The sequence below is a fragment of the Hibiscus syriacus genome, unplaced genomic scaffold (genome assembly GCF_006381635.1).
Source record: "Hibiscus syriacus cultivar Baekdansim isolate YM2019G1 unplaced genomic scaffold, ASM638163v2 tig00111402_pilon, whole genome shotgun sequence".
Taxonomy (NCBI): domain Eukaryota; kingdom Viridiplantae; phylum Streptophyta; class Magnoliopsida; order Malvales; family Malvaceae; genus Hibiscus; species Hibiscus syriacus.
In genome coordinates, this window is record NW_024063082.1 from 5,487,130 (window position 1) to 5,505,977 (window position 18,848).

General features: G+C 34.6%; 3 protein-coding genes across 5 annotated transcripts; 1 reads left to right on the forward strand and 2 right to left on the reverse strand.

Annotated features, from left to right (window-relative positions):
- Window positions 1-94: 94 nt before the first annotated feature.
- On the reverse strand, window positions 95-3,849 carry LOC120161802 (protein DNA-DAMAGE INDUCIBLE 1-like). 3 transcript variants are annotated; one of them, XR_005519504.1, is made up of 16 exons: window positions 3,689-3,849; window positions 3,470-3,502; window positions 3,117-3,244; window positions 2,760-2,985; window positions 2,502-2,567; window positions 2,263-2,325; window positions 2,124-2,168; window positions 1,781-1,842; window positions 1,566-1,659; window positions 1,290-1,382; window positions 1,138-1,207; window positions 978-1,048; window positions 822-879; window positions 463-494; window positions 172-369; window positions 102-131 (listed from the first exon to the last, which is right to left on the reverse strand). XR_005519504.1 is itself a non-coding variant. In XM_039172012.1 (15 exons), the coding sequence occupies exons 1-15, from the start codon at window positions 3,752-3,754 to the stop codon at window positions 241-243; spliced, it is 1,230 nt and encodes a 409-aa protein (XP_039027943.1). In that variant the 5' UTR covers window positions 3,755-3,849; the 3' UTR covers window positions 95-240. The 3 variants fall into 3 exon arrangements, 2 of the variants coding, with proteins under 2 accessions (XP_039027943.1, XP_039027942.1); XM_039172012.1 differs by having other exon boundaries at window positions 95-369; window positions 463-488; XM_039172011.1 differs by having other exon boundaries at window positions 95-369.
- Window positions 3,850-5,843: 1,994 nt separating this feature from the next.
- Window positions 5,844-6,155, reverse strand: LOC120161449. The gene has a single exon (XM_039171695.1). The coding sequence runs from the start codon at window positions 6,153-6,155 to the stop codon at window positions 5,844-5,846; it is 312 nt and encodes a 103-aa protein (XP_039027626.1).
- A 3,144-nt stretch (window positions 6,156-9,299) lies between these two features.
- On the forward strand, window positions 9,300-17,300 carry LOC120161824 (1-aminocyclopropane-1-carboxylate oxidase homolog 5-like). The gene is made up of 4 exons (XM_039172032.1): window positions 9,300-9,751; window positions 16,502-16,598; window positions 16,685-17,006; window positions 17,100-17,300. The coding sequence occupies exons 1-3, from the start codon at window positions 9,490-9,492 to the stop codon at window positions 16,749-16,751; spliced, it is 426 nt and encodes a 141-aa protein (XP_039027963.1). The 5' UTR covers window positions 9,300-9,489; the 3' UTR covers window positions 16,752-17,006; window positions 17,100-17,300.
- Window positions 17,301-18,848: the final 1,548 nt, after the last annotated feature.

Here is an 18,848-nt window from a genome sequence, read left to right on the forward strand (position 1 = left end):
ATCCAATTTTACTGCTGCAGCAGTAAAATTTCTGGTACATAAATCTGCAGTTAAAACGAAAATAAGGATGGAATTTCAATTGATGAAGCCTGAATACTTCAAGTTTTCTTTTGAGTTGCAACAAATTGCCAATTGTGTATAAACAGTTCAAATCAAACGGATAATCAAGCAGACAAATTTCAATGAGTTAAAGTTTGTCATTGAGTAACTAAAATGAATAATGAAAATGGAAGGTGTTTGTCAGCCTCCAAAGAGAATCCCGGCAGCCTGTTCTTCGTTGCCATTGCATAATTTAAGAGCTTGTATCACCATTTCTCTTGGAAACCCCAACTCAACAAGCTTTGCAACTTTGGCTTCAAAATCAGGTTTCTGCAGAAAAACAAAGGAAGATTCTCATATTAGTGATCAAACTCGAAGATTATATTAGAAACCGAACCGACTTCATTTGGTTCTTGAATTTACCTGTGTAGCATTGCCTCCTGCACCTCCTGAAGCAAAAATTGAAAAAACATAGAGGAATTCAGAATCATAATATGAATCACTTATATTGTTCTCGACTGTTTTTGTTATGGTAACCATGTAAAGGACCCTCCCAACTCCAAGGGCCCTCTAAATACATGTAAAAACTTGGAATGAAATGAATTTATGTGTACGGAGTACAAACCCGTACTCAACACTTGCATCCGAATATAATATAGCTTAAAACTATGGTGGAATATGTCCTTACTAGCCAAATAATAAGCTTGTATTTAGATGAATTTCTGCAGTGAAAGCAAAATGAAGCATGCATGATAACATGAGTGAGATTCCAATGTACTAACCAGAAGACTGTCCTCCAGATTGCACATTAGCATTCTTCTCTGTTGTTCCAGCCGTCACCTGAAGAATCAGACAATAGATCAGTACCGACGATACATATTTATTAATATGTCCTTGTGTGTTTATATTGGTTGTAGCAGTTATTAGAAAAGACTTACAGCAGCTCCTGAGCTCAATGCTTGCTTTGCATGCCTTTCTTCATCAAGGAAGCGAGAAGGGATGTCCTTTTCTGAGATGAGAAAATAAATTCAGTGACAGGAAGTTCATTAATCGGAAAGTCAGAGACAATTGCACAATATACTGATTAAAGTCACCAACCTTGCAAAAACGGTACGGAAACTTCTCCTCCTCCGACTCTAAGAACATTATCCTTCAAGTCAATGATACACTGTGCAAATGTATGCAAAGTTATGAATGTAAAGTACAAAAATGGAGGTATATGTCACAATATTAAATAGATATGAGGCTACCTGGTGCTTACGGAGCATATCCAATCCAAAGAGGAACTCCATATTGGGAGAGTCCAAAACCAAGAAGGAGCAAGGATAAAATATCTCTCCGATCTACAATAACACGAGAGAAACCAAGAAGTTAAATGGAACATTAAGCATGACAAGTGTACGGTTTATATCATCTATAATTAGCATGCCAGTAAGAGAATTGTACAAGAATAAACAAAACGAGAGATACAATTTGGATTACGAATCAGAGACATTACTAATAGAAGCAACCAATAGACATACTACCTTGATCGGAGCAACATGTATCCGCCCTAGTATCTCGGATTGGCCAACTCCATGAGCGATACCTCTATATCTTTGATCTAAAAGCCTCAGCAATCTGAAGGAGACAACAACAAAGCAAAACACATGCCATCTCCATGTAAGAGAGGAATATTTCTGACTGTGTAGCAAAAGGAACTTTCTACATTAAAAAGAGGAAAATCGTTTGTAGGACATACCCGCACCGCTCAGCACAGCTTTTGGAAATGATTGTTGACTGCGCACCACTATCAACAAATGCCTAAAAGCAAATTATAAAGCAACAGACGTAATAAATTTATCAGAGTCCGATAGTCAAACGGTATAATAAACTTCCGGGGTACTATTAAAATAATGCAGAATATCAGCTAAAACATTATCATAAACAACTGCAAAAGAGTTTTTTGAACATGTGCAGGAGAAACCAAAAGTAAGAGAAAGTAAAAGCAAAGGGTATAATAGAAACTATAAGCTACAATCACAAAACAGTGACCCTTGTGAAATCTGTATGTAGTTATATACAGAACCTGCCATCATATTTACCTTCAATGGGACACCATTAACCTCCATGTCCACGTACAGCATAACCTGATTAGAACGACAAAAAAACATTACATTCTTACGTGGATGAAAGCTATAAATTTTAATAGGTATAATAAACAGGGGAAGCAAGCCTACATACCACCCTTGCAAAGCCTTCGGGGTTATATTCTAAGGCTGCAGCCCAGTTCTCATCAATCCCTTTCTGCATAACGATATTTTAAGATGTCAGCCAAAAGATCATATCATCCAGAAAGAAAATGAGTGATGAGTATGGAAATACTACACCCCTTTGTCAAACCATAAACTACCATGCTACCTATTTCAAGTTGAAATAGGTTCCAATTAAGTTGGATCGATAGAATGTTGCAGAAAACTAACCTGCCGAATGGCAGCTTCAATTTTCTTTTGCGCTTCGACATCAAATGGATCAGCCTGAAGAAGAGCCTATGGAGCAAGATTAAACAAATGTGTATCAATCAAAGACATAATTGGGAATATATAATTTATCATAAGTTTGATCATGCTTTAGTATTTTGAAAGTTCTGTCAATAATTTTATATTTTTATTAGTTTATAATATATTCGCCACTGGTTCACAACTAGCTATTGTCATAAACAACTAGGATAGGCTACTCACAAGCTCCTCCTCCTCTTGTTGTCGCAATTCAGATCTTCGTTGATGACGAGCTCGTAGAATCTCCTGCAGTTTGTTGAGGTCATTTCCGACAACAGCTTGAGCAAGTTCAGGATCAGTCTGAAATAGTTGTCCAATTAGATTAGAATCACCTCGAATCTGTTGTTGAAAAGCTGCAGGGTTCACAGCAGAACCGTCGGGATTGAAGCTCAAGTCATTGCCAGAAGCTCTGCAATGAATCATACAATACACGTCCATGTTAAAATCTCGTAACAAGCATCCAAGTCAGGTCAGTAATATTGCTACATATATCAGAGTAAAAGCAAGCAATCTCGAACCAGATAAGTAAACGATTTCTACCTCGAAGCAGCACCAGAAACCATCATAACTAGATCATCCTCCTTAACACCCAATGCACTCAATTTCTCGGTGTTGTTCATTTCCATCCCATTAAACAACAGTTGCTGCTGCTGTAATGACACCTTAGTCTGCCAATAAACCCAAGCAAGCTTTAACCAATCAACATAAACATAACTCCACGGTCAACTCTCAAAACTCAAAGAAAACTTCTTCGAATCGAAAACCATAAAAAAAATTGAATCTTCTATCAACTAATATATGCTAATGAACCTCAATAATCAACTTTCAAAAACCCCATAAATTAAATAATTTAAAAACGAGGCATAAAGATAAAAGGGCACTAAATCTCTAACCTCAACTTCAAGCAAAGCTTTCAAATTTTCAACCTATTAGAAACAATTAAAACATAAAATCAGCAAACAATAAATAAATAAAGATTTAGAATAATCATAAAGATGGGATAAAAGGTTAGCCTTCAAATTTTCAACTTATTAGAAACAAAGGAAACATAAAATCAGAAAAAGAGTAGAGATTAAGAATGAGGATAAAGATTTGATAAAAGGGTACTTAACAGTTTCATGAGGATCAACATCTAAGCTCAGGATCTGTTCATCCGCCGTCATTACCGTAATTCTCATCCTGGCGTTGGCGTTAGATCTTCTCTGTGTCTTGTTGGCTTATGGGTTAGATTTAATGAAAGTTTTGAGGAAAATAATAAAAATTATTTAGTACTAGTATATAAAAGGAACAGAAAGGAGATGACTTTAACCTTGTTTCACTTTGAGTCTTTGACTTAAGCTTATGTTGCTTCTTACTACAGAATTTCGGTAACTTCATCTCGAAGTAGATAAAATATGTGCAAATATTTCTAGCAGTGCGAAATGGAGTTAAGCGCTTACATGGCATATTATTATAGGTAGTCTTTGTTAAGACGGTAAGTGAGATGGCGGCTATTTGAGATTGACTTCAGTTAATTTTTAAATTGAGTGAACTTCAGTCGAGTTCAAACCCAACTCATATTCTTAACGGCTTCAAATAAATTATTTGATACTTAATATAAAAAGTTTGCGAGGAATTTGAAATAATAATATATTAAATTTTTAAATAAAATTATTAATAATATTAACATTCATTTGTTATTTTTTTTATAAAATATAATATAAGACTTTCATATACTTAATATTTATGTTTAAGCTTGAGTTTGAGTTATAATCGAGTTAAGTCTCATAACATTTTGAGCTTAATTTTTTTAAGTTTAAGTTGAACTTCAATATTTTGTTTCGAGTTAAATTTAAAAACTTTGACCTCGAAAGCTTTTGAATTAAATTTATCTTTAATTTTTTATTTTAAATTTAAAGTTAACTTGATAATTTTAAGCTCGTAAATTTTTAAATCAAATTGAACTCAATTTTATAATTTTTCAAATTAAGTCAAATTCTATAATATTTGAACTAAACTAGGCAAGTTTACTATCATAGTTTTTGTTATGTACGTAATACTAAGGGGTTGTTTGTTTACTTCAGAATGGTTAAACGCTGAATGATTTAAATGCTGAATGATTCAGATGCTCCGTATGAATTAGCTCTGAATGTTGAATATTGTTTGATAATGGCTCTGAATCGTTCATAGCGTACTTTGATGTTGAATCATTCAACACTGTTTTGCTGAATCAGTCAACACTGAATCATTCAGATGTGAGAAACAAATACGCTAAATGTTGAATGGTTCAGCATTCAACGCTGAATGGTTCAACATTCAACGCTAAATGATTCCATTCAGAACCAAACAAATAACCCCTAAGGTGTACTTTTACTCGTTATGTAATTCTAATGAAGCTTAACCGTGCATTTTAGCTTTTCAATTTTGACTATAAAAAAAAACAAATTTGAGGTTAAATTTAATTAATTTTAACTTATATATATATATATATTTATATATATATTAAAGTTTTAGTCTTATCCAAATAATACAAAGATTATATAAATTAAAATCATTAAATTAGAGAACATAAACTAAAATTATAACTTATATATATTGCTTGGACTATTACCATAATTTAATTGAACAAATTCTACAATCTTTGTTTGAATCATAATCAGATTTTTAAAATTAAAGAATAAAAATATCAAAACATACTATAAAATTAAATTCAAAATTTATGTAAAATATAAAGATTAATAAAACAATTGAATCTAAATTTAGAGTTGAACTCTTCAATAATTATCACAAAAGTGATACAATGGTTCAAATTATTTTCTTTTATTTTTTTTAAAATTATTAAACCTTTAAATTTTTTAATTAAATCCCTAAATTATACCGTTAAAATTCACCATCCAGTCCACCGTGCCTTACTCTTGAGCTTTCATGGCTTAGATTTTCTTTTGATTTGAATTTTCAGGTTGCTAATAGAGTTCAGGCTCAGTGGGTTTGTGGGTTGCTGAGTTAGCTCAGCTGAATTTGAATAAATTGCTCGTTATTTGCAGCAACTTCTAAAAACTTTGACAATATATGCGATGCCATGTGTAGAAAATTTTCTACATCTCGAGCTTTCCTAGAAGAAGAAAAAAAAAATGTGTAACAGAAACAGATTCTTCTGTCAATGTTCTTCCAGCACTGATCGGTTTCCCATCTTCGAGTCGGGTAAACCCAAGTATTGACCCGCCTCGAAAGTGTACCCACGAACGTCATATCATACGTGGCCCTCGCCGTCTGATTCGACAACGTCGCCTACGCTTCGCGTGTCTCTATGAAATCACGGCCGTCCGATGGCGATCCCATCGCCTCTGGATGGAAAACCTTGGCCAAGCTCCGGTAAGCTGTCTTGATTTCTTTGAACGACGCCGTTCTCTCCACTCTAAGTATCTCGTACAAACTTCCCGCCATCTTGTTATCCGCGGCGGAAGCACACTTAACAGACGCAGCCACCTTACGCACTGAATTCCTCAGGGTCACCGTCGTCTTCTTGAGTCGTGGAACCGGAGAGCTGTTGTTAGCGGTTCTAACTGCAGAGGGAGAAGAGAAGATTGCAATTGAATACATCGGGAAAGTATCAAGGGAAGAGTAAGATAGTAACAGGAACGATGAAAAGAAGTGGGATTCTTTTGGTTTCTGCTTGTGCGAGGGGAGAGACTAACCAAAGTGATTGAATTTATAGAGGTCAAATGTAGAAGAAATCATAGAAAATTAAGGAATCTGCTTTAAACTATAGAAAATTAATTAAAATTTGATATGATTAAAAAAATAATATATTAATTTACTGGGAATATGATATAATATTTATTTAAATACTTTTAATCTTTTGATAATAAATATCTATACTCTTAACATACACAATATTTAATCTATAATTTTAAATGACAACAACAAACCTCTTAACTATTGAAATCTATTAATTCGTGTTACCGGCATAAAATTTTAAGTTCCCATGTAATTTTAGTAGCCAACTAATATCATATTATGGTCATGGGTTAAATTTAATTTAACTATAACATTTTATTTATTTGTAATTTAATTTGAATTTTAAAAAATCATCTAATTTAAAATATAGTCTGATTTTTAATGTAAAAACGTACCCTTGACAAATATATATGTGTGTATATATATATATATATTATTTTTATTAAATAAAATAAAAAATTAATTTTAAAAAATAGAGATATTATAATTATTTTTGAATATATATAAAAGTCAATTATATTATTATTTTTGAGCCTTATTGATTATTTTTATACTAAATTCAATTAGATTCAATCGAATCCAAATCAAAATTAAAAAGTAATTCAATTGAATTGAGACTAGTAAAATTCGCTAGAGTTAAATCAAATATTTGTCCCTAATCATCACTTAACAATTTATTCAAATATTGTTCTTGTTTAATGGAAGTCATACTTGAAAGTTGAAACACAACGAAATGGTAGCCAAAATTGAATCTAATTTTAATTTATTAACATTTAAGTGATTTTTCATTACCACTTAACCACTCTTTAATTCAATATAAACGTTGAATTGATTTCTGCAACCAAGAGTCAGGCGGCTAAATCAAAATTGCTTTATTATTTGAACCCGATGAGAGGGACAGCTCACTAGTCACTATGCCATTATCCCCTTAAAAACCACATCACTATTTAATATATATTTTTAAAATATACTAATAATATTATCTTTTAAAGTTTTTATATATTTTTATTGAGTCTATGTCATTTGACTTTTTTTATAACTATTTATATTCAAATTTATTAATCGATTAACTTAATTTAAAAAAAATAATGGTGATTCTTCCAACTCATTTTATTTCATTCGCAAAAATTTGGATTTGAACTTCTAACATTATTTAAGGGATCTAGTGCCTCATATTTAAATTTATCTTATATTTGTATAAAAAAATTAAAGTACTTGTATATATTTAAACAATGTTTATATTATCTTTTATATAATATATAATATTTAAATTATTTTTTATATTTAATGATGTCTTTAATTGAAAAAAAAATCTAAAATACAATTGGTTAATATATAATTAAAATATGATTTTTATTGTAGTTGAAAAATTTATTGAGGGTGTAACTTTTTTGTTAGAGAGTCACTTTTTAAGTTAGACCGACTGCAATTGAAAATATTATATTTTTCATAATATTTTTATTTGTAAGTCGTAAATTTTGTAATATAACTTTTTTATTACCATAAAAATATTAAAAATTTCTATAATTTTTTAAATTAGATATAATAATATTTTATATTTAAATTACAATAAATACGGGACGTGTGCAAATATTTTTTTCACGAAAGAAAACATAATTTTTATATTGCTTTCTAACTTTAAACCCTATAATTATACTATTTTAGAAAAATATTATTATGTATTTTTAGAAAGGGTAAACAAAATATTTAGTCACTCAACTATCAATTTGGTTCGTTTTGATCATTAAACTATTATTTTTTAAAATTATATTTAAAGTTACGTTTTGGTTTTCTTTCGGTCACCCATTGTTAAAAAAACTAATGTGTTGATGTGTCAAGATAATTTCATGTTATCACTGAAAAAATAAAAAATACTATGCCAATAGTTCTATTAATTTTTTTTAATAACGAGTGACTAAAACGAAATCAAAATATAATGTAATGTATGAAATGTCATGTCAGCATCATGTACTATCACATTGGTATCACAACAGTCAACACTAAAAACAGTTGATCAAAATACTACATTGAATATTTTTTTCTAAGCCAAGTGTCCTATTAAATGTAAAAATAGTTTGAAATCCGCCTTATTTTTTTTTAGAAAAGTTGAGGGCATTACATATCATTAAGGGTGTGTTTGGTTGGGGGAATGTGAGATTCCCATGAGAATAGAATCTACATTCCTTAGTTTGGTTGGCCGGGAATGTTATTCCCGGTAATCTTACATTACCAATAGTGGATTTTTTGGGTATATTACCGGGAATCTCAATACCTACATTTCCTTAGGTATTGTTGGATTACCGGCGTTTTGGATTAAAATGCCCTTAAAAAAATTTCTTTCAAAAATATCTTTATTCTGTCATTGAATAATAAAAATTCTACGAATATTAAATTACAAATTTATCCTTAAACTATTTTAGATTTACAAAAAAAATCTATAATTAAAATTTTATATGAAGTTCAGGGGTTAAAATAAAATTTTACTATTTCATTAAACTTTTTTATATTTTTAATTTTGTAAAAAAATTATATAAATTTTATGAATTTAATTTTTTTAAAGAAAATATATAAATATTTTCCAACTTGTTAAAAAAACAAATATATAAAGAGGACAATTTGGTCAAATATACATTCTAATAATCTTTTATTCTTTTAACCAAACACGGTAATCTTACATTCCTGCTAAACCAACCGAACACAAAATACAACATTCTCAGTAATCCTATTCCCTGATAATCTTTTATTCCCTCTGATAATCTTACATTCTGTGAACCAAACACCTATCCCATTAGTGTGATCCAGGAAGCCAGTGAAATTTCCCGCTCAATTATTTGAACAGTTAGCCGACAATTGCTAGCGTAACAGTGGAAAGCTGATCTGCATTCCATTTGGATTAAAAATCTTTCTTCTCCATTGATTTGAAGACTTGCCATAAAAAAGCAGCTTCCCCTGACCATATTACACTGCAATGTCTCCCTTAACATATACATATAGATATACTAGTAATCAACCCTTTGCACCTTTGAGTTTAACCAAATGGAAGCCAAGCCTAGATCTGAAAACAATAGCCTTACCGAGAAATGAAGGATTTCTTGGAAAGCAAGGAATGAGTTAAAAGGCTAGTGGATTCCGGAATTACCAAGATTCCCAGTTTCTTCATCCGTCCTGCAGAGACATTTCACCAGATGATGCTTCCATGGATGCCACCTTAGCCGCGGCGCACCTTCAGATTCCGGAAATAGACCTCAAAGGCTTCGAGAGCGAGCGCATAAGGGAAATCGTGCATGCCATACGTGATGCAGCTCAAACTTGGGGCTTCTTCCGAATTGTTAATCACGGCGTTCCGGTTCCCACAATGGAAAATATGATAGACACCACTCGTCAGTTCCATGAACAACCTCAAGACGTGAAGAAAGCTAGGTATTCACGTAACGAAAGCGGACAAAGGCTCATCGACTGTTATACTGTTAAACAATGATAAAATGCTGAAATTCTTCACTATATTTCATGATAGATTTGACTACATATATATAGCTCATGGCTTGTTGTTCTAGAATAATATTCGACTACTGTTCAGCAGCTCATGTAATTCATGGTTCAACATTCTCCCTGCTTCTTCTCGTCTTGACTTCTTCAGCATCTGCAACTTGAATTTTCTGACGAAACGGAATATGAGCACACTTGGTCAGTGGTTTAGTAAAACCATCAGCAACTTGGTGTGCAACAGGGACATATTTCACTTGAACCGTTTTGCTTGTCACATTTTTCCGGAAAAAAATGAACGTCAAACTCGATGTGTTTGGAGCGAGTATGGTGCACAAGGTTGGCAATCAAGGCGATAGCACTGGTATTGTCATTCCAAATGATGGGAATATTATCGAGTGATTCTTCTATGTCTTGAAGAAGGGATCGAATCCAAACAGCTTCAGAGATTGCATCAGCAACAGCAATACTTCGATATTCTGCTTCCGTCGTTGACCTGGCCACAGACCTTTGACGCTTAGCAGTCCATGAAACCAAATTGCATCCTAAAAAAACGCAACAGTCGGACACAGAGCATCGGTTGTCAACGTTGCTGGCCCAGTCAGCATCTGCAAATGTTGTAATATTCGGAGACTCTGTGGGAATTGGTGACCGAAAAACCAAGCCATAATCAATGGTTCCTTTAAGATACATCAAAATTCTTTTGACCGTCATCCAATGTCCCAAGCATGAGCGATGCATATACTATGCGACTCTATCGACACTGAACGTGATATCCGGTCTAGTATGGCAGAGATATAACAACGCCTCAACTGTGCTTCTATAAAAGAAAACATTGTCAAAAGGTTGGACTGCATCACGTCTGAGCTTGGGAGAAATCACCTTTGGAGTAAACACAGACTTAACACTGATCATATGTCGTAGCACCAACTGATCGGAAGTCCTATGGACTTCAATACCCAGAAAATAACTCAGCTCACCTAAATCTTTGAGCGAGAATTGTTGTCCTATTTGTCGAACAACTTCTTCAATTTCAGGGTTTGAGTCACCGGTTATAACTATATCATCTACATAGACGAGAGCAAAGGTGCGAGAATTATCGCTTCGCCGAACGAACAGAGAGGCATCGGCTCAAGTTCCTTGAAACCCAAGGCCAAGTAAATACTGCTTCAACTTGGAATACCACATTCTAGGGGCCTGACGAAGACCATATAATGCCTTACGTACAGCCGACATACAAGGGGTGTGCCATCACGAGATGACTGTTCAAACCCTGGGGGTTGAGTCATAAAGACTTCTTCGCCAAGGTCGCAATTGAGAAAGGCGTTATTAACGTCAAGTTGTCTTAAAGACCAATAGTTGGAGACAGCCAGGGATAAGATAACATTTACGGTAGTTGTTTTAACTACCAGACTGAACGTATCAGTGAAGTCTTGCCCAGGTATTTGCGAGAACCCTTTGGCGACGAGGCGGGCTTTATAACGTGCAACGGAACCATCTGCTTGGCGTTTGACCTTGAACAACCATTTGCAGCCAACTGCAGTTCGACCAAGAGAAAGGGGCTCAAGTGTCCATGTGCCGTTTTTCATGAGAGTATCATATTCAGCAAGGACCGCCTTCTTCCAGTGTGGTCGAGCAAACGCATGAGTTACGGAGTCAGGTTCAGCATCATTATCAGAACTAACAAGATGAGCAGCGAACACTTTTGGCTTGAATATCCCTCTTTTGCTGCGAGTAATCGTGTGGTGGACAACATGAGGAATAGACTCAGTAGTAGCAGCGGGAGGATCGTCGACTAGAGGAGAGACAACGGGTGGTGCAGAGGGTTGACCAGCTTCAACTTGAACCCCAGCGTTGTCCGAATGTGGAGGAACTGGTGCATTGTTACCCACTGGTGGAAAAGAGGTAGTTCCAGGAGTGGGCTGCAAGAAATTCGTCGTTTGACAAGCAGGAGTTGAATCCCTACACACATTGCTAGCACCGGGTTCCACAAATAAAGAGGCTCCCGGGTTCACAGGAGAAGAGTTAAACCAGAGGTCGGAGCACAATCTGCGTAGGGAAAAACACGTTCATTGAACACCACGTGTCGTGAAATATACACACGTCCATTTGGAACTAAGCATCAATATCCCCAATGCTGCATGCTGTAACCCAGGGAAACACACGGTTGTGAGCGAAATGATAGCTTATGTGACTGAAACCGCCTCAAGTGAGGGAAACAACGGTATCCAAACACGCGAAGATGATCATACTCCGGACTACGACCAAACAATTTCTCAAACGGTGTGACACCGCGAAGAACTCTGGTAGGCAATCGATTGATCAGGTGAACTGCTGTCGCAACAGCATAGGACCAGAACTTGAACTGGTAGGCAATCGATTGATCAGGGAAGCACGAGCAAGCATAGTCAAAGCCATTTCTACAATCGGTTCTTGCGTTCCACCACCCCATTTTGTTGTGAGGTGTGGGGACAAGTAAGGCGGTGATGAATGCCATCTTTAAGGAGAACAGCGGATAAGGAGCGATACTCATTGCCCCAATCACTCTGAGCCGCTTTGATTTCCAAACCAAACTATGTTCGAACAAGCTGTTGAAATAATCGAAACGCACCCACAGCTTGTCCTTTCTCCTTAAGTAAATAGAGCCAGGAGTGTCTAGAACGGGCATCCACAAAGGACACATAGTATCCAAACCCGTTCGATACAATTGGAGCAGGTCCCCACAAGTCGGTGAAGACAAGTTGAAATGGATCTATGTATTGAGATTGCGAAGCAGCAAAAGGGAGGTTGTGACTTTTCCCATTTGGAATGAAATACAAACTGATAAAAAAGCTTTATTGAAACGAAACAAGGAGGCAACATTACTATTACGAGAAATTTGTAACAAAACATCATGCGATGGATGACCCAAACGGTCCTGCCACAGTACATAGTCACTATTAGAGCTTGAAACTAATTGGCTTCAACAGCCACTTCTAGAAAAAAAAAACCTTTAATGACGCTCATTGTGCGTCATCTTTAGGTGCAAATGACATAATATAAAATAATAATAAAATATACATAGATACTGTTATAATCGGTTTTCGCCCGGACACGAAATTTTTACTTGGCGGGAAAAGTGATGTGTGAATAAATGGTTTTTTTAAATGTTTTGGGAGTCGTCATCGGCCTTTTGGATCAAGTAGGTCGAATACCTAAAAATTATCTTTTAAAAGAGTTTTTAAGAAAACATCAGTTAAAAGATAAACTGGTCTACGTTTTAACCAAAAATTTGTTCTTTTTAATAATAAAAAGAGATTCGTGGTCGATTACGTTTGGGGAAGGATTAACACCCCCACAACGCCCAAAATTGGTACTTATTAATTATAAATTGTCTCTATTATTAGAAATTTAAATATTCAAAGATGTATTTAATTTATAATCCTGTTATTTCAAAATAATTTATTTTTATAAATAAGATATTTATTTATTTAGAAATACCAGAAAAAGACTTCTAGGTGCTTTAAGACAACTCTTTTCTTAGTATTAAAAAAATTAATAAAACATTTATCTAAAAATAAAAAATAGATTAATATATATAATTTATAAAAGTAAAATATTTATTTATTTAAAAATATCAGAAAATAACATCCAGTTGCTTTAAGATTGTCATTTCTTAATATTGAAAAATAAATATATATTAAAATATTATTTTTTAAAAGTAATTTATAAAATTAAATTTACAAATAGGATTTTAATAAAATAAATAAATGAATATGACTAAATAATAATAATAACAATAATGATTAAAGTAATAATTTAAACATATTGAAATTGAAATGATAATAATATAAATTAAATTGCAATTAAACATATAAATAAATAAAACAATGACAAAAAAAAGAAAACTAAAATTATAGGATTAAAATATAAGATATATAAATTAATAGACAAAATGAAAATTATATAAAAAAACAGTGACAAATATATAAAATATAAAACCTAAATATCTTAATTTGAATTATTAAAAACTATAAGTACTAACAGTGTAATTTAGCCTCAATATTAATTATTCGGGTTAAAATAAATTTTATTAAAATTACCAGGGACTAAATAAAGTATTTACCATAAATATGTAAGTATAATAATAGTGACTAAATTATAAATTAAATAAAACTATAAAGTCGAATTGAAATAATTAGAAGTTGATTTTAGTGACTGAAATAGAAAGTTACAAAACTAGGATGGCTACACGCGTGATTCTTCCCAAATGGAAATTACATAGAAGTCCCTCCCAAAACGACATAGTTTTGAGGAGGGTATAAATAGACCTTAAATAGCCTAAAATTCCCAAAATTCCTCATTTCTTCATTTTGCTTGCCACCGCCGGCTACTATTCCGACCACCGCCATTCATTATTTCGGTCGTCGGTTACTATTTACGGTGATCGAAAAATATAAAAGTACCCCCAAATAGTAGATCGAAACACCCTAAAGTCGAATCCGACCTCCGTTTTTCCTAAAAACTCCTAGAATTTTCTAGATCTAAATTTATACCTTCGATATTTTGGTTTTCCGATGACCGTGGTAAGCTCTCTCCTTCTTTTTCCTTTCAGTTTTTTATTGTCGGTGGTAGATTGGTTCTCTTCATTCCGTCCTCTTTTTTTCTTTTATTTGCAGGTTAAATGGCCTTTTTATAGGCCTTCAAAACGTTGTTCGTTCGGTGAGTCATTGGATCTAGGATGGTGACTCACTTTAGCTTCAATGAAGTGTTCGGCCGTCTTCATCTCTTCTGGAATCTTCATTGTGGCTGTGGTGACGTGGCAACAGCTAATTGGGGAACATATCGACAGAGCAGTTGGAGGGCTGCTGAAACATGGAGGATCATCTGTCATTGCTGGAAGCTACTGGAATTTTACTATAGTAGAGGAATAACTGGACGGTTGTTGTTGTTGGAGCTGTTGGTAACTGGTGAATGGGAAGGTAAAAATGGTGATTACAGATACAAGGACCTAATTGCATGAATATCAAATTACAAAGCTCAAACAAATAAATTAGGCATACAATAGGGTGTAAATTAAAACAAATTAAAAGCCTTCTTGGTAACTTCCAGCGGAGCATCAAATTTGTACAAGCGGCCAACTTCCCTGCCTTGAAGAAGAACAGTACCCGTATCCTCATCGCGAACCATACAGTGTCGAGCATGAAACTCCAAGAAAACCTGATTATCCCTAGCAAGCTTGGAGACAGAAATTAACTTTTTAGTAACACAGGGAACATGCAGTAAATGGCTTAACTTCAATGGCGGAGAATTGGTAAACAACGATGACTGACCTACACGACTTATGTTTAATCCATTACCATTGGCAACAAGAAGCTTACCATTGCCAATGTAATCGGAGCCATCCACTACTTCAGCTGTCTCGGATGTGATGTGATGAGTGGCACCCGAGTCAAAATACCAAGGAGCAGGAGTGGAACTAGCAACATGGGCCTGAGGTTTGATCTGACCACAATCAGAACTTACAGGCGATCGAGTGCAACAGTGGCCAGCACAGGCGCATGCATGACTAGCAGGAGTAGAGTGGTGGCAGACATTAATGAGCTATGAGTGCCGGACTCAGAGACGCCAACAAACGTTTTATCGAAACGGTACCAACAGCTGTTGACAAGGTGACCATTTTTTCCACAATGTTGGCATTGGAGCTTACCTCGGCCACGGCCATGACCTCCTTGAGAAGACGAAGAGCGACCAACTTTGGAATCGTCAGGTTTGGACATCTGACCAGACCCAGTACCCTTCACCTGGGCAGTATTAGCACTAATCGATAAGTTGTCAAAGCGCCCAAAGTTGCTTTGCTGAGTTTCAGCATCCACCAGTACGGAAATAATTCCTTCAAGAGTCAACGGTTCACGACTAATAGACAAAACAGTGACGACTGGGCGGTATTCAGCAGGTAAACCATTTAAAATGGTTGCAATATGCTCAAGAACTGGAACCAGGCTTCCACAAGAAGCCAGGGCGTCACACAGTTCTTTGACTTGAGCTATGTAGAGTCGCATATTTAGATCTCCTTTTTGAACCGCCTTAAGCTGGTAGGGGAGATTCATGATGGCTGTCGTCGATTTACTAGCAAAAATCTTGGTAACGGAGGACCATACCTGAGCAGCAGTGTCAGCTCCCACCAGATGCGGCAGCAAAGGCGGGCTGATTGTGGAAAGCAGCCAAGAGGCGAGAGCACTGTCTTGTGTAACAAACAGTTCATAAGCATCGTTGTCAACAGTCGTACCATCTTCAGCAGTGACCATCGCCTGAGGAGAAGCAAGAGAACCAGAGAGGAGTTTCTCAAGACGGTGGCTTCGGACGGCCAACAAAACTTGCTGCTTCAAAAGAAAAAAATTACGGTCATCCAAGACGATACTGATACGTTTGTTGGTGAACGCCTTTTGAGACAGAATGGAAGAAGAGTCTAAGTCGGACGCCATAGCAGAACCAGACGAGAAGCTTGAGGGCATTACATGGAAAAGAAGAACGGCAGGACAGGATCGTAGACATCTGATACCATGTTAAACAATGATAAAATGCTGAAATTCTTCACTATATCTCATGATAGATTTGGTTACATATATATAGCTCGTGGCTTGTTGTTCTAGAATAATATTCGATTAAAGCTGTTATAACAAACCCTAATAGACTCTGGACAAGTCACTATAACAGCTCAGCAGCTCATGTAATTCATGCTTCAGCATATACCAACATAAAGGCGGCAGCTTGGAGAGATACTCTGGCACTTGAATTCCCAGATGGAGATATAAACGAACAAGCTATATCTCAAGTTTGCAGGTTGAACAATGATTACCCATTTCTTTAAATTTTCTTTGTATATAATTATAAGTGAAGAAAATTTACTTTTGAAGGCTTTTTTGCAGGAAGGCAACGAGTGAGTACATGAAACATTTATTGCAACTGAAGGAGACATTATCTGAACTGATATAGGAGGCTTTAGGGCTAAGGAGACAGTACTTGGCAAGCATTGAATGCATGAAACGTGCTCTTATTCAATGCCATTATCATCCGCCTTGTCCTTAGCCCGAGCTGACCTTAGGCACATCCAGCCATACAGATCCATCGTTTTTAACTATACTTTTGGAAAATAATATCGATAGACTTCAAGTTCTTCATCAGGATCAGTGGGTTGATGTGCCTCATCGCCATGGATATCTAATTGCCAATATTGGTGACTTTTTGCAGGTATATGAACATAAGTTTAATAGTATAGTACAGTATATTATTAGTTTAGATAACTCGTACGTGAATTCACTCTTAAATATATATGTTTTGTAGATTGTTTCAAATGACAAGTTCAGAAGTGTAACACAGAGAGTATCAGCTGGAAGAGCGGGTCCAAGAATCTCTGCTGCATGCTTGTTTTCTCCGACAACTGCTCTTAAAGATAAACCATATGGAGCGGCCGAGGAGCTTGTGACGGCGGATAATCCACCCATTTACAAAGGAACAAGCTTTCACCAATCTCTCTCTTGTTACATGTTAGTCCTCCCTCATTTTAAGAATTCATGTCATGTGGAGTAATCTTAAATCCCTAAAAGGATCCCGACGCTACTAGTTACGTGTGCAGCAATAAATGACAATTAAACATAGGGGGTAATCATTCAGTTAAATAGTTCGCGAACAATTTGAGTTCGACCCGGTTATAAATCGATTAACGCTTGACTTGAACTAATTTGAATCAAACTTGAACTCGTGTCTAGATCTTAGCAAGTCAAGCAAGCAAGGTCCGACTCAACTCCATAAGATCACAAACAGCTCGTTAATTTTCTTAGGATTGATTAAATATTGTTATTTTTTTTCAAGAATGATTGTAACATGTTAATTTGACGTATTTGTTGATTGATACTTTGATTATAATACATTAATTTGATGTATTTGTGGGTTGTTACTTAGTAGTTTAGAATTTGGAATTGCTTTACTCACTATTTTGATCATTTGATGTTAAACTTGTTTATTCATGTTTATATTAAGCTTCGAATAGTATTTCCATATTTTATATATATATATATATATATATATATATATATATTGAAATAAGGTAACAATTCTGATGAGATTAACCATTAGCTAGTCGAGTTGAGTAACGAATATTTTTAACAAACACAAATCAAATAAAATTCTATTAGATTTATCGAATATCGAGACAAATCAAGCATGAATTAAGCAATTTTTTAGTCAAATTGAGCATTGTTTAACTCATGATCAACGCGCTCAATAAACACCCTTAATAAAACATGTGAAATTGTGATAAACTAAATTGGATCCGAATTAATGGAAAATAATCATGCAGGCAAAGATTTACTTCAGGATAAATTGTTTAACGCTTTCCCTGTTCTGGAAATTAGGAAATATACTAATCAGCACAAAAGCAGCATGTGATGACATTGCTCAATAAGTAAAATTAATATATATATATATATGTGTATGTATGTATATGGAAAAGCTAAAAGCCCATCAATGTGGAATGTGGATACTGTCTATTTGCATTACTAGTACCTTCACTGATGTAAATGAAACAAAGTTTTTCATTAATAGTAAGCTCATTTTCTTAAAAGTAATTTGGTGAATTCATCAAGTCTCTTATATAACCATCTAAACTCGAACTATGAGTTCATAAGGATATATTGGACCGTACATAATGAATATTTTTATAATTTAGTTTGATCATATTAAACTTAAAAAGTTAGATCAATTATCCCCATAAATTTACCAACCAAAAAGCTTAAGGTTCATCCTACCAATGAATCAAGAATTATCTTTCTGTGTAACCATTTGATTAAGAGATTAACAAGGTTTCTACTAGACCTTGCACATTCTATGGTGAATACATGATCCTTTATTAATTGTTTCGCAAATTCTGTGTCTTCTTACCATTACATGCCTGATTTTTAACAACACACTACAACCTACGAGTCATACATTAAAGACATAAGTGAAGTAAAATTTTGCCTTGCACTGCCCTTTTCATGTGTGAAATTCAAATTGTTAAGAACAGTCTTCAACACCTTCTAAAATTTCAAAGTA

What these genes read in the sequence shown, in the direction of transcription:
- LOC120161449 (XM_039171695.1), bottom strand. Translation starts at nt 6,155, where the DNA reads ATGTATTCAATTGCAATCTTCTCTTCTCCCTCTGCAGTTAGAACCGCT.
- LOC120161824 (XM_039172032.1), top strand. Translation starts at nt 9,490, where the DNA reads ATGGATGCCACCTTAGCCGCGGCGCACCTTCAGATTCCGGAAATAGAC. An exon ending in CGGACAAAGGCTCATCGACT is followed by an intron (nt 9,752 to 16,501) that starts GTTATACTGTTA and finishes TTCATGCTTCAG; the next exon opens with CATATACCAACATAAAGGCG. An exon ending in GCTATATCTCAAGTTTGCAG is followed by an intron (nt 16,599 to 16,684) that starts GTTGAACAATGA and finishes GCTTTTTTGCAG; the next exon opens with GAAGGCAACGAGTGAGTACA.
- LOC120161802 (XM_039172011.1), bottom strand. Translation starts at nt 3,754, where the DNA reads ATGAGAATTACGGTAATGACGGCGGATGAACAGATCCTGAGCTTAGAT. An exon ending in ATGTTGATCCTCATGAAACT is followed by an intron (nt 3,503 to 3,688) that starts GTTAAGTACCCT and finishes TGTTTCTAATAG; the next exon opens with GTTGAAAATTTGAAAGCTTT. An exon ending in TTCCGTACCGTTTTTGCAAG is followed by an intron (nt 1,049 to 1,137) that starts GTTGGTGACTTT and finishes TTCTCATCTCAG; the next exon opens with AAAAGGACATCCCTTCTCGC.